At 44.9% G+C, this 15,117-nt stretch overlaps 1 protein-coding gene across 1 annotated transcript; it reads left to right on the top strand.

The window, feature by feature from the left end:
* Positions 1-1,916: 1,916 nt before the first annotated feature.
* On the top strand, positions 1,917-14,535 carry Znf275 (zinc finger protein 275). Its single transcript, XM_046453332.2, has 6 exons — positions 1,917-2,177; positions 4,181-4,263; positions 11,578-11,669; positions 12,129-12,234; positions 12,875-12,976; positions 13,348-14,535. Exons 2-6 carry the CDS (start codon positions 4,233-4,235, stop codon positions 14,502-14,504), a joined length of 1,488 nt encoding a protein of 495 aa, XP_046309288.1. The 5' UTR covers positions 1,917-2,177; positions 4,181-4,232; the 3' UTR covers positions 14,505-14,535.
* Positions 14,536-15,117: the final 582 nt, after the last annotated feature.

The following is a 15,117-nucleotide window of genomic DNA, read 5'->3' as shown; positions in this document are numbered from 1 at the left end:
TGTCATGTCTTTCTGGTTAGAATGTAAATTGCACACTAGTTTGAAAAACATTCTGGAAGTTTCTAATGAAACAACTATCCTATGACATGACAATTCCCCTCCCAGGTATTTACCCAAGAAAAACGAAACCATATATTCATCTAGTGGCTTTTTTTTTAACAGCCCAAACTGGAAACAGTCCAGATCATAAACAGGTGAATGAATAAACCAAGTCTGATATACTATATGATGGAAAATTACTCAGCAATAAAAATAAAGGAGCACAAACAGATTCAATAAATCTCAAAAACATAGCAAATGAAAGTATTCAGGCACAAAATAGTTATATATATATAAAATCCCATTCATATGGCATAGTAATTGCTTGAGAAGGCAAAAGTAATCCATAGTGGGAAAGATTAGAACAGTAGTTGTCTCTGTGGGATTGTGGTGGGGATTGACAAGAGAAGGGCACAAGGGCGATTTGGGGGTTGATAATGCACTGCATCTTGACAGGGGTTTTGAGTATGCATTTGTCAAAACTCACCATACAGGGCACTTAAAATTTATTCAGAAACTGAATGTAACTTTTACATCCTAAAAAATAAATAGAACAGTAAACAAACATTGATCTGTAGTTAATACTATACATGCTAATGGGTTTAGAGGTGCAGTGTACTGTGTTTGCAACTTGATTTGAAATGCATTAGTAAAATGAGCACAGCCATACAATCAAGCAAATACAACATTGCTGGCAGCTATTTGTAGAATATTATTGATTGGTACATGGGTACAATTTTTTCAGTTGTTCTGTAAATTGCAAAGCTCTCACAATAAGAAAATATTATCATGTAGTGGATAAAATTGTTATAAGAATATTTAGGAAGTAGGTCATAATCATTATTGCTAATAATGTATTGAATGCTTATTGATAAAAAATGAAGAAAAAAGTTAGAATTAATTCCTTATAGGGCTTGACCTCTCCAGCACCTCTCTTTTTTCCATTGGTTCACTGAACTCCAGCTGTGTTTTTCTTTTTGGTCCTAAATATGCCAAAGTTGTTCCTGTCACAAGGCATTTGCACTTGCTGTTCCTTTACCCTGAGGATGGTCTAGCCCCTTCCCCACACACATACACCTGTCACTCTGATATATCACCCTGATTGATGGTCTGCAAAGTTTTCTCATCACTTCTCAAATGTTTTTGTTGCTCCTTGTTTATTCCTGGCTTCTTCAAGAAAGCGGTAACCTGTGTCTCCAGGGCTTAGCATGGGGCCAGACAATAATGTCATTGTAGAATTCTGTGGACTGGTAAAAAAAAAAAAATCATCTGGAACCGGCTGTCTTCTGCTTGTAGGTCCCTTGACTTGATTCAAGGACCCTTTGTTTTTTGTTTTTTGGTTTTTTTTTTCCTTCATAGTATGAGCCTAGGGTGCTAAATGTGTGCCCCCCTTAGAACAGGGATGAGGGCTATCTGGTTTTGCTCATAGCAGTATTCTTAATGTCTGATACAGCAGAGGCTCACAACCTGACTTTATGAATCTTTGAACAGTGAGGTTTGCCTTTCCTTCACTTCGTTTGGTCTTTGACACTTTACCAGGCCCATTACCACCCTGAAGACTCCCAGGAGGGAGCGGTCCTTTCCATTCCTTCATTCTCTTCTTTGTCTGCTGGTCGATTTGTTTGTTCGTTCGTTCATTCACTCATTCGTGCGTCCATTCCACTCCTCCGTCCTCCACACCTAGATATCCAGTCCACGCGCGCGCCGCTACTCCCTGATCTCGCGGCCCCACCTCCCTGCCTCGCTCCACCTCTGCCCCACCCTCCTCCTCCCAGCCCCCTTTCCAGGCCAATCGGAGCTGACAGGCTGGGCGGGGCAAGGACTGGGGAGGGACCTCGCTACCCCAGTACCCCCGGCTGCGCCCCCGGCTCCGGAAACGCACCGCGGGGCTGCTGGGCTCGACTAGGCGCGGGTGGCTCCGTGGCGCTTCCTGCCACGCCAGGCCTGCCTGGGCCGCGCCAGCTCCACTCTGCTGAGGGCTGTGCATCGGTCGCCGCCAGGCCTGGGTGAGCGTGCGGGCCGCTGAAGAGTGTGTGGGATCTAGGTGATCGTGCGAGCGGCGGGAAGGACGTGCTAGCCCGACTGATCACGAAGGAGGCGATAGGATGTGCGGGCCTGAGTGAGCACACCGGATCGAGGTAGGAAGTACTGGGGGGGCGAAGTGAATGTGCCAGTGGTGGGAGCATATGCGGGGGAAGGGGCGTCTCAGTGTATGGAGAACTGCTCGGCCTTGGTACGGGCCAGGGGCCAAGGGGGATGGGTCCCAGATGGCGGGTATGACGAGGCCCGAAGGCCTTCCAGCTGCGGGTGGGGGACGGCGGTAAGGGCGGGAATTGCTGATGTGCAGAGGCCTACCTACGTTGCCTGTGGAAGATGCTAATGGGTAGGAACTGGTCAGGGGATGAGAAAGGGTGCCCAACCGGTAACCCCAAGCGCAATGGAGGCGATGTGGTAGGAAGCGTTGGGGGGGAGGGTCTTAAAGGGCTTTTCCCCAATATGCAGTTGGGGTTCAGCCACAATCTAGGGCGCTAGGGATGGTTTCTGCTGGGGGGGGGGGGGGTCGGTCCTTCCCATTTGGGTGTGGGTCAAGTCTCAGCTTGGTGGGGAGAATGGGGCACTTCTGTTGTCTAAGGCATGAAAGCTGGAGGGAAGGAAATGGAGGAAACGGGCAGCCCTTACAGGGTAAAGAGATCTCAAGACCCTATGTCTGAACAGGGCTTTGGGGGACCACCATCTCACACCTCACCCCACTACCTCTTCCTCCTAAACTCCTTTGCTGGTTCCTCCACTCTAAATTTTGGTGATTAATTACATGTCCTTTTACACACTCAACTGCTGCCCAAAGCCCATGGTACCTTTCAAACACCCCCAATTCCTGGCCCTCTTCCCAGAGGTCCCACCCTGTTCCAACTGACATCCTTCAGCCAGCCTTGGCTTAGCCCAGCTGGCGTCCCCCTCTAGTCTCCTTGGTTAGTGAAACATTTCAACCTTAGCCCCAACATTTTCCTTTATGATTTCAGATGAGATCTCTGGAATAGTGACTCCACTAGGTACTCAACCCTTCTGCCATTGGACCTTTCCATAGAAGCAACTTGCATAGTGTCTGTTTAGTCCAGTGAATTTCCCTCAAAATATTCCTGGAGAGACCCCTTGGAAAATCTTCTTGAAAGTGAATTCTCTTCCCAGAAATCTGACCATTGCCACAGACTCAGTGGGCTTCAGCCTCAGGAGGCTCCTGGGCAGGAGCACTGTATCATGAGCCTGAGGTAAGGGAGCCTCTAGATTCTAGACAAGCCCAGTGTCCACATCAGAGTCTTTGAAGTGCTTGTTGAGAATGCATATTTCTTGGCCCACCAGACCTGCTGCTCTGCTACTTCAGTTTTCATTAAACTCGAAACCAGGTTTCTAACGCAGTGATCCAGCTCTTCCAAACCTGCCTGGTCTCCTGGATGGCCCAGGGATCCTTGGGATTTGCATAGCATCCCACTGCACCCCCAATTTAAAATTGTTTATATCTAGACAATGTAACCTCAGTGAGGCTATACTTACAATTTATTTTGATTTTTAGTAAGATACCATGCATCTTCTTGGGGAAATGGGAACATAAACCTTTCCTCAATTAAGTACAACAAACACTAAAAAATCCCCTTCTGGACTACCTTCTGGCTTTTTATAGAAGGGAAAGAAGATGGAAACCTAAACAGAGAGAGACAGGTGCCCAGGCAAAATGAGAGAGGAAACAGATGCCTTTCCACCCACACACACAGAAAAAGACACACACAGACACAAATATCCCAAAAGAAACAGACTTTCCTGGTGAGACACCCGCTTTTGGCCCTTTAGGATCCTGCTACTTCAAGTAGCAGCGGCTTGCAGTCTACTGGATGGGCCCAAATGGGGCCTTCACATACACTTTTCAGCCTGCCACGTTAGAGGAACATTAAGGCCAGGACGGGCTGCTGCCCAGAGACCAACTCAGCACTCACATTCTGGCCTGCCTAGGGCACATGAGGACCTCAGCAGTGCGTATTGAATTGCACAGTCTGTCCTACTGTTGGGCACTCGCTATACAAGAAGAGAGGTTTCCTGGAAAGTGCACTCAAGCCTGCCTCTGCTTATCTGGATTATTTCAATCCAACAGGTGGGACCTTACCTACCGAACTAATCAACGGTGTCCAGTGTCATTCAGAGACATGATGAGTCATCCCTGTATGTCTCTTTTGGGTAAGTCTCAGTGTTTACAGACCACACCTGCTGGCATAAGGTGGGCCTTGCTGTTAGAATACCCATGGGTGGGGATATGACATGGTGAACAAAGTTGTTCAAGTTCTGGAAGCTTTTTGATTTCCATATATGCTAGAGTTTTTGAATGGTCTTTGCCCGGAGACAGTTCTTGCAAACCTGGAGACACAGCACAAGGGAGAGATGATATCCAATACAGAGAATTGGGAATCCAGGTGATCATTGGATGGAAGAGGAAGCTGAAGGCACCATTGAAACTAGGTCTCTTATGTTTACACCTTTTGGGGCATGTTTGCTTTGGCCCAGAACTGAACTGAACATCACAAGCCACCTGCTGTCTTCTGGCCTGAGGACATTCTGCTGCAGGTCCTTCTTTAGATGCTCATGGGAGTCCAGGTATTTGGGCACCAAGCTGCCAGGTGGGTCTTGTTTGGGTAGGCTTGCTACCTCTCCCCACCTCTACCCCACCCCAGGGAAGGACAGCATCTGTCCAGGGACACTGCTTGGCTGCATGTGCAGTCATATCAGTTGAAAGTTGATCTTTTAGGCTCAATAACTGCTTTTACTAGTAGGCAGACACCCTCAGGACATCCTAAGTCCAGTGTGACCAGAAGACACCTAATTCTTCACCACTTTTTGTGACGTGGGTCAGTTTTTGTTTCTGTTGAAATAAACTCTCAATTTCTATTCTTTCAGATCAAAGTGAAATGATTATTTGGGGGTCTCTTAGCATTTCCAATTCCACACAGTAAATTTTAATAAGTTGGTTGGTTAAAACTTACATTGTGATCTAAAGCACTCAGCAGGAAGATTTGTTCACTGGCATGGGCTTAAGCATCATTTTTCAAATTATTCAGCAGTAGTTTAACACTAACATTATCACTGTCTATGTATTCTAGCAGCAAATATTAAACAGCTGTAGCATACATGGCACTTGGCTAGGTCCACTGTGGAATCTGCAGTTGACCTTGTCAGGGCCTTTTTTCGGTGGGAGTTGGAGATTAGTTTTCCTGTGTTGTATATCTGCTTCCATTTCCCAGTCATAAGTAGGAGTGCACCTCATGAGATTGGGGTGTTCTTTTCTGCACTGAGTGAAAGTGCCTTCCATTCAAGGTCAGCATTAGTCTCTGTGTCCATTGGGTGCACTACAGTGATTTTCATGTTCTGTCTGAAATTGCTTTGACCTTGATCCTGGAAGATCCTTTCAGAAGGCAGTAGACACCTGTGTTTGTCACTTTGGTCACAGCATCCAGCTTTTTTTCCAAATTAGTTCCACCATTTTAAAGTAGAACAGTTGTATATCATGCACTCTAAGTGATCTGTTTGTCTTCAGGATTGATGATAATTTTATTATTAATTACAATGGGGATCCATATGTATTATCTTTAAAAAATGATCTTCCTTAGTTTTTCCTGATGCTCTGTTACCTGATAACACTCGGTTAATTATTTGGCAATTAGCTTCATTTTGTGAAAGTAAGGCCCACATTTTTCCTCCTATTTTTATGAACAGCTTCTAAATTGGCTCTCTGTGTCCCTGGACTCTGTTACTGTGGGTGGTGATCACACAGCTACTGAGAGTTGAAGTGCTCTAAAGCCAAATCCCCTGGGTTATCTGGGACAGGAAGGGCCACTCCTGTTGCTACATGGAAAGGGATAATTAACAATTCATTTGGGGCTTGTGGCTCCAGGATTTTAACAGTTAATCATTCCAATTAAGTAAAATTCTTTGGTAGGATTCACTCAATTAAATGGAACACTTCAGGAGGATTTGTTCAATTAAACTTGGCTGGCTTGGAAGAACTGTGTGTGAGAGAGTGAAAGTGTGTGCATGTGTGCACATGAGAGAATGATTTGTGTATCTTGTTCAGTGAGGATCTGCAGTGGCATCTTAACAGGAAGACTGAAAGGCAGCCCCCAAACACCCATGCATACAATGAGGCTTCTCTTTTGCTCCCTACCAGCCTGTTGTATTATAGCCTGGTAGAATAGGGCTGCATATTTCTTTCTTCTCTGGTCTTGGGAGCTGGACATTAAACATGCCACTTAATGTGGACCCTTAGTTTCCTTCTCTGTAAAATGGAGGTGACAATAGCCATAGATGTGATCATTTAAATTAGGGGAAGGAAGACACACAGCTCCAAATACACATACTGAGTGCTGCATAAATGGAAGTTCACTGCATTTAACATTCCACTCCCCACACACATTGTTTAAGTTGCTCCACAATTTGCTGCAGACACTAGGGATTCGGGGGTGACCAAGAAAAGAAGGCCCTGTCCTGTTGGAGCTGATATTTTTCCTGGGAAAAACAAGCAACTTCCTAGGAGAATTTTTAGGTAGTGAAGGTTTTCCAAGTAAACAGATGAGGCTGGAGACTGAAGAGGTTTTGAGGAGGTGATATTTGAGTTGAGGCCTGAATTATTAGAAGGAGCTCTCTGATAAGCTGTAGGGATGTAATTAATGGGCAGGTTTAAAGGCCTTAAGGGCCACAGCCTTGACATATCTAGAAGTACATGAATGTCAGTATTCTGGATGGAGTGACTGACACTTGGGGGACAGGATATGTAATTGGTGGGCTGGGCCAGGACCTTGTAGGGGTGATAAGGCCTTGGGTCTGTGGTTTGAGGGCAGCATATATAACACAATGCCCCCCTTCCATTTCATTCAGCAGCCAGACATCAATATCAATTGGAAGCAAATTGTTAAAAAAATAAATTCAGGACCAGTTTATTTGTATGGGAAGCCACAATCAAATTAGACAGTGAACATATGCCAGAAGAAGTGCAATGGGCCAGAGGGGCTCTACCCCAGAGAGGAAGGGCTTGGATGCTGAGTACCTGAGGATGAATGTACACACACTGAGGAAACACCTGTGCCACGTGGCCAGTTAAAAATGGGAATAAGGCTTCCATGGATTTTAGTGCCAAATGAGGGCTTCTGCCTGCACCCATCCACTGTGCTGATAGTGTAGATAGTGCGTGGGAAGGAGCCTGGGAGATCTGTCTCTAGGCTTTCTGGTCATCCCCCTTCTCAGACTGCCCACACATCCTCTCAGCCCTTCGATCCTGTGCTTGCTTCGCCTATGTGGGCATCCTAGGAAGTGCTGGTCTTCTGATCTGATCCCAAGGGCCACTCCCTATTGTCTCCTTGGCTTCAGCCCTTGTCTTCTTGCATGGTGAGCATTTTTCTCATCCAAAGATTATCAAAATCTTTTTAAAATCATGTTATTGTATTTGTATGCCCTTATTTTTGAATTTACTTTTAAAAATATTTTTTAGTTGTAGTTGGACAGAATTCCTTTATTTTATTTATTTATTTTTATGTGGTGCTGAGGATCAAACCCAGTGCCTCAAACATACTAGGCAAGCACTCCACCACTGAGCTACAGCACCAGCCCCACCAAAATCTCTTTTCTGATACCCATGAAATTCACCTTTGCTACTAAAAATGGAACCAGAAACAGAAAACAAACATTTTTAGACCTTGACTCTTCTCCTATGTGGCTGCAGATACACTGCAGTATAGGTGTGCTTGATCCTTTTTCTCTGAAAACACAAATATTTACTCAGTTGTCTACTCCCCTTTCTTTACCCTCTTTGGGTTTTCAATCAAGAGTTATTATGTCTGTGTGTGTCTTCTATAAAGAATTCAAGCCAGGCACAGTGGCGCATGCCTGTAATCCCAGTGGCTCAGGAGGCTGAGGCAGGAAGATCATGAATTCAAAGCCAGCCTAAGCAAATTAGTGAGGTCCTGTCTCAAAATTTTAAAAAAGTGGTGGGAGGAGGACTGCTGGGGATGTTGCTGCTCAGTGGTTAAGTGCCCCTGGGTTCAATTCCTGATACAAAAAAAAAAAAAAAAAAAAAAAAGAATGTATGTATTTGTAATCTCTGCATGTCATCTTACATTGACTAACTGTTAATGTTGTATTTAAACTCTCCAGTTTTCTTCCTGCTGTGAGTTCTAGGACTCTTCAGTAGTATCTCCAGATCTCATTCGCCTTCTCCCTATCCCCCCACCCCCACAAAATACCTTTTTTAATGATATTGGGTTATTTACACTCCTCCTTTGGTATACTATATTGTTTACATCCTTTTCCTCTTAACCCACCTGTGTATTTATATTTAAAGTTCCTTGTAAATAGCACAGTCACATTTTGTTTTTTAGTACAGTATAGCAATCTGCCTTTTGATTGAAATGTTTACTCCATTTATATTCAACCTAATTATCCATGTAATCAAGTTTAAGTTTGCTATCCTAGTATTTAATTCTCTTTGTCCCATATGTTCTTCTTCCTTTTTTTCTTTACTTTTCTTCTTTTGGATGATTTTTGGTATTGTATTTTATCTCCACTATCAGCTTGCTAGTATGCACAGGAGTCTCAGAGGACTTGTTAAAACACACAATCACATTTTACTTCTATATGTCATAAACCTCACGCTACCTTTTCACTATTTTCAGTTGAAATGGTCAATTATTTTTTTAAACATTTATTTTTTAGGTGTAGATGGACACAACACAATGCCTTTATTTTTATGTGGTGCTAAGGATTGAATCCAGATCCCACCTGTGCTAGGCGAGTGCTCTACTGCTTAGCCACAATCCCAGCCCCAATTATTTTTTTAAAGATTTAAAAATTAGGAAGGTAAAAGCATTGCTTATTTGCCCACACATGCGTACATTATTCCACATGTTTTTCATGTCTTTGGGTAAATTCAAGTGTCATCTATTTCATTTTCCTTATTTCTGAAAAACTTCCTTTTATATTTCTTATGGTACAGAGCTACTGGAGACAAATTCTCTCAGATTTTGCAAGACAATAATCTTATTTTTTCCTTCATTTTTGAAGGATAGTTTCCCTGAATATAATGTTCTAGGTTGCCAGATTTTCCCCCACTTTCAGCACTTAAAATGTTATTTAGTAGTTTTCGAGTTTGCACATTTTCCAAAAAGAAGTCACTCACTATTCTTATTTTTGTTCTTCTGTACAAAGTATCATTTGTTTCCTTTGTTTACTTTAAGATTTCTCTTTTTATCACTGGTTTTCAAAAACTTGACTATTATTATATAGCTTTCTTTCTGAGCTTCATTTTTAAAAATGAAAGGAGAAAAGGAAAGGAAAAAGAACAGATGGGACAAAGAGAAATAAATATTAGGACAACAAATTAAACTCGATTACATGGACAATTAGGTCAAATATAAATGGACTAAACATTTCAGTCAAAAGACAGAGTTTGTCCCCAGCAGGTTTTGATTGGATGTTGAACATTGTAAGGATTGAGTGTCTGGATTTTGAGAAATAACTACTTGTGGATCCGTTTGATCTCTTTGAAGCTGAGTTTTAAGCGTTTGTTGGATAGTCCAGCCTTACTACTGAGGCATGGTCCCTCTGTATTCACTACTGAATGTCCTAGTTGATCAGAGAGGATGCTGGTCAGTCAGACCTTGAACATCTCTCTACCTTTGCTTATTCCGGGAATTGTTCATCTTATACTTTCCTAGTTTTTCCTTTTGCAGCCCTTTGGAATTTCACTGTATGCCCGCATGCTTAGTATTTAGGAAAGACTCAAGGGAAACCTTATGCAGATTTTTGAAGCTGTTTTCAGCATAGCACACTCCTTTCTGGAACTCTGCTCTACAACTTCCAGCTGCCTCTGCTACCCTGAATGCTGGCCTGTGTCTCTTCAACTTGGTGAAGCCACTAAGCTCTATTTAATTTTACCCTCCTTAAACTCTCAGTCTGGAAATTGCCTCCAGGCAGAGAGCTGAGTTACTGATGACTAGCCTCATTTGTTCTCTCTGGGATCATGATCCTGTGCTTCCTACTGTCCAATGTCTGAAAACTGTTGTTTCACATATATTTTCTCCCGTTTGCTATTTGTTCATGGCAGGATGTAAAATCTGTTCCTTGTTATTCCATCATGGCTATAAATGGAAGTTTCCATTCATTTCTTTTAATATAATACCTTCAGTTTTATGTAAAAGTCTTTCTGGAGTATTGGGGTTTTATAGGGCTTAAGCTAGTATCAAAATGCTTCCTTTCCAGAAAAACAGGAGACTAGTAAGGTAGAGGAAGTTGATTGAGGAAATGAGGAGGGGAGGGTAAAGGGATGTTAGGGGATGAAACTGATCAAATTATGTTATGCGTATGTACAAGTATTTGTCACATGAGTCCTGCTATTATATATAATTATTATGCACCAATAAAAAAGGAAATTTTAAGAATAATATTTGAGGTTTTTCAGAAGACACTGCACAGGTAAAATTGATGACACTTCCCTTGAGGGAGCCACCGAGTTAGGAGTCTTCTTGAGTTTTTGATTTTATTATTCATAGCTTAGGGCCTTCTGGCCCCTGGAACTAAAAACATGAGGTTATTGGAGTTGCACAGAAAATAATTACAGGCCCATCCATTTGTCGCTCATGGAGTTAAGATAAGTTTTCATTGTTCTTTCTTCTACTTTACTGAATAAATTTCTGTGAAATTTTTTAAAATGTGCTTCCTTTTCACTTCCATGAGTTGAACTGACATCAGAACACAAACTCTGCAACTCACTGAAGTGGGAGGCCTGTGGTACAGAGACATCTGTGCTAGGGTCTTATTTCACTTATTTTGCAGTTTGGAAGGAAAAGGTAACCTGTCTATGTTGTCCAGGTCTTTTATTTAGTAACCTGGTGTCTGAAGATCTTCTCTTTGGTCTTTCCAATTTTGTTCAGCTTTTCATTTGTTGAATATGTGAGAGAAATGTTCTCATTGTCTTTCACCCAGTGGAATCTTTCCATGTGTTGTGGCTTTGAAGAGCCTCACCACTGGTCAGAAAGCCTGGGTTCCTATTCTTTGTTGCCTCTCTTCCCTTCAGTCACCTGGTCCAGTTTAGTGTTGCCTTCTACAAAGCTCCTACAGATGCCTCATCTCCTATCATTTCTGCTGGTATTCTGCTTTGTGCACCTCCATCCTGCATACTGTGAGAGAGGCCTGTGATTAGCTTGCCTCTGAAAGCTAGTCTCCCTGCCATTGGCTCTCTGTCACACTCTGTGGCTGTCGTGACTGTGCCCTAGCTGGCATTCATTTGCCTTATCTTGGCTCCCCCCATCCTGCCTGAGTTAATTCTTTGCCAGCCTACTTTGCCACTGAGGTATTTTCTAAGGCTTTCCCATTCTCTGGCTTATTGTTTGGCCAACATGTGAGAAAAGATTCAACAATATTTAAAACCAGGGAACAGGAAATTACCAGTCTCATCCCAGGGGACCCAGAGACAGGGTTGTTGTTACTCATGGCTTTTTTCACTTTCCTTAGCTCCACCTGCTCCCCAAGGTCTTGCCCTTCCCCAGGACGGAGCCCCGGGAAACCAGGTCCTGGCAGTCCCTCTTGAGATGCCGGAGGCCCAGGTGAGCTGTGCTTCCCTCTACCTTGCTTGGGATTCCATCACGGTTCCCTGATTCTGGCCTCAGCCGCTGCCTCTTGCCCAGCATGACATACAGCAAAATGTGAACCCTGGTTGCTACCTTCCTTCCCACCCTCTGCTTCTCTCCTGAGGCTGCCAAGGAATGGAGGTCCACTAGGCTTGGAATTTCTGTCATATAGTTGGGAGAGCTGAGTTTCCATCTGGGAAAGTGAATAAATTGAGGTCCCTTGGGAAGACAGTGGGAGGCCAGGGTCACAGCCTAGGTTTCCTTGTGCTTGGCAATGTTCTCTTTCCAGGACTTCTCAGGGCTTGTTGTTGGATCTCCATGTTAGCAGCACACACACACTCCAGGCCCTCACCCCTTGCTTTTGGCATTATTGGTGCCACCCCTGCTTTGTTGCAGACTAGATGGAAAGACTAATCATCCTTTGAATTCTTCCAGGCTTTGGTACCATCTGATGATGTGTGGAACCTGACAAAAAGGGAATGGTTGAGCCTGGACCCTGAACAGAAGACACTGGCATATTATGGGAACATGACTTCTGTGGGTAAGGTTCCCTCTAGCCCTTCCCCACTTTCACCACCTGTTGGGAGTAGGGAGTGGGCACACAACCACACCCACACAAGCTTGCCTTGTCTCCAGGTTATAGGGAAATGTAAAGGGCCTGCTATATTTGAGATCTCCAGTGACACGAACTCCCCAATTCCTCATGACATGTAAAGTGCCCCCTTTAGTCTTTTATTGGAAAGAAATTAGAGCAAACCTGCTACTATAGTTTAGAATGTTTTTAACTCACAAATTATACAAATTACATGGCCATTTGATTGGAGTTTGCTGTTGAGAGGTCAAGCTCTTGTTTACCTCTCAGGGATGTGTATGTGTTGGGAGGAAGAGTGCTTAGAAAGAAAGACTGTTGGGGTTATGTTTGGGAGTTAGGAAGTCCCCAGATCTGGAAGAGCTCAAATTCAGTGGGTGGACACAGAGAGGGTATAAAGTAGGGTAACGATCAGCCCTGAAAGGAGCTGGCCCTTGGGAACTCCATTTGATCTGCATAAATGACTTACCTAAGGTCACAACCAGCCCAGTTTTTGAGGATCCAGAAGAGTTTCTCTTCAAAGGCCTTCCCTTTTCTTCCATTCTGATGTCATCTGTGGTACTTCTGTGACTCATTTCCTTCTCCATATCAGGAGTTCCTGCTTTGAACCCTACCTTGGTCTCGCACCTGGCCCAAGGACAAGTACTGTTGGTATCAGACCCATCCCTCAGTACAGATCAAGCTAAGCACCTGGGTGAGTGAAAAAGAAACCTAGAGAAATATGAGGAAATTGGGGAGAGGCCCAGCTTAGCTATTGTGGGGCTCAAGTTGGGGTTGGAGGGTTCAGCTGAACTCATGAGGTCTAATGTTAGGTTTGGGAGCCCAGTTGAGGCTTTTAAGGGGTGTGGGTGGTGTCCTGTCAGGAGGAGAAGCCTCCCAGGAATCCCTTTGGTAGGCAGTATCCAGCAGTCAGGGTCCCTTGATCCTTCCCTCCTGGCACAAGCTTCCTTTGGCTTTTAGTCCTTGTGCTCAGCAGCTATGTTGTGGGGGAATTGTTGACAGGAGAGAGTCGCCTCCTTCCTTGTGCACTCTATAGTCTGCAGTGTCTTCTATTTATCCTTTCAGAAAGCACTTCTATGACCCACCACCAGACAATGGATATAGAAGTCCAGCCTCAGGAGATGGCTTCCACGAGCTCCCTAAGGGCCAGTGACCCAAATGCTGAGGTCAAACAGAATGGGAACACTGACGGGAGGGAAGGGAACCTACAGAATCTGCCCATAGAACACCATTTTGCATGTAAAGAGTGTGGGGACACCTTTCGCCTTAAAGTGCTCCTTGTCCAGCACCAGAGGGTTCACAGTGAGGAGAAGGGCTGGGAGTGTGGCGATTGCAGGAAGGTCTTCAGGGGGGTGTCAGAGTTTAATGAGCACAGGAAGAGCCATACGGCCGCGGAGCCCAAGCCCGGCCCTAGTCAGGCCCTGGATGATGGCGTAGAGAAGAGGGAGCAAATGGAGAGGGAGGCGAAGCCCTTTGAGTGCGAGGAGTGCGGGAAAAGGTTCAAGAAGAATGCAGGTCTCAGTCAGCACCTGAGGGTGCACAGCAGAGAGAAGCCCTTCGACTGTGAGGAGTGCGGGCGGTCCTTCAAAGCCAACACCCATCTCTTCCGACATCAGAAGCTTCACACTTCAGAGAAGCCCTTCGCGTGCAAGTCGTGCAGCAGAGATTTCCTGGATCGCCAGGAACTGCTCAAGCACCAGCGGATACACACGGGCCACCTGCCCTTCGACTGCGACGACTGTGGAAAGTCCTTCCGTGGAGTCAATGGCCTGGCAGAACACCAGCGCATCCACAGCGGTGCCAAGCCGTACGGGTGTCCGCACTGCGGCAAGCTCTTCCGGCGTAGTTCGGAGCTCACCAAGCACCGGCGGATCCACACTGGTGAGAAGCCCTACGAGTGCGCCCAGTGCGGCAAGGCCTTCCGTCAGAGCTCCAGCCTGCTGGAGCACGCGCGTATCCACAGCGGCGAGCGGCCTTACGCCTGTGGCGAGTGCGGCAAGGCGTTCCGCGGACCCTCCGACCTCATCAAGCACCGGCGCATCCACAGCGGACTAAAACCCTATGAGTGCGACAAGTGTGGCAAGGCCTTCCGCAGGAGCTCTGGCCTGAGTCGCCACCGGCGGATCCACAGTGGGGCGAGACGCTGCGAGTGCAGCGAGTGTGGCCGCGTGTTCAAGAGGCGCTCAGCGCTACAGAAGCATCAGCCCACCCACCACGAGTAAACGGGCCATTTGCCGCCCCCCCCCCCCCCCCCCCCCCGCTGCTGGTGGGCAAGAGGGGTCCTAAGAGGCCGTTGGTGGAGTCAAAGGAGATGAACAGTTTTGTAGCGCTTATCTATTTTATCGTCCAAAAGGTTGAACCAGTTTATACTGCCACCAGCAATTTCTTAAGTGTACACATTTCTCAATATGCCCATTGAGAGTAGCTTTTACCATTTTAACTTAGTTTGGGTAGTTTACCTGGCAGAAAGTACCGTCAAGAGGTTTTGATCATCATGCCTTGAATGAGAAGAGAAATTTGGATGTGGGGGTGGGGAGGGGCCTGGTGGCTCATCTGCTCCAAGCCCCACCTCTGAAGGAAACAAATGCAGAGATGTTCAATGATGACATCAAGATAATGTGACCCCACCTCTCCCAAAGAGTTTTTTGGCCTACTTGAATTTATAAATTTTTAGGGATGTAAATAGAATACTCAAGTGTCTTATAATATTTAATTTATTAATTTAGTTACACATACATATTGTAAATCACATATTATATAGAATAATATATTAATTTAGAAAACACTCCCTTTTGCCATGCTCCATTTCAAGAAATCATTTTATTCTAACTCCTC

The sequence above is a fragment of the Marmota monax genome, unplaced genomic scaffold (genome assembly GCF_021218885.2).
Source record: "Marmota monax isolate L192 unplaced genomic scaffold, Marmota_monax_Labrador192_F-V1.1 WCK01_AAM20220418_F8-fsc00142, whole genome shotgun sequence".
Taxonomy (NCBI): domain Eukaryota; kingdom Metazoa; phylum Chordata; class Mammalia; order Rodentia; family Sciuridae; genus Marmota; species Marmota monax.
The sequence above is the reverse complement of the archived record's forward strand: the minus strand, read 5'-3'. Positions and strand labels throughout refer to the sequence as shown.

What these genes read in the sequence shown, in the direction of transcription:
- Znf275 (XM_046453332.2), top strand. Translation starts at nt 4,233, where the DNA reads ATGATGAGTCATCCCTGTATGTCTCTTTTGG. An exon ending in TTGAGATGCCGGAGGCCCAG is followed by an intron (nt 11,670 to 12,128) that starts GTGAGCTGTGCT and finishes GAATTCTTCCAG; the next exon opens with GCTTTGGTACCATCTGATGA. An exon ending in TGGGAACATGACTTCTGTGG is followed by an intron (nt 12,235 to 12,874) that starts GTAAGGTTCCCT and finishes TCTCCATATCAG; the next exon opens with GAGTTCCTGCTTTGAACCCT.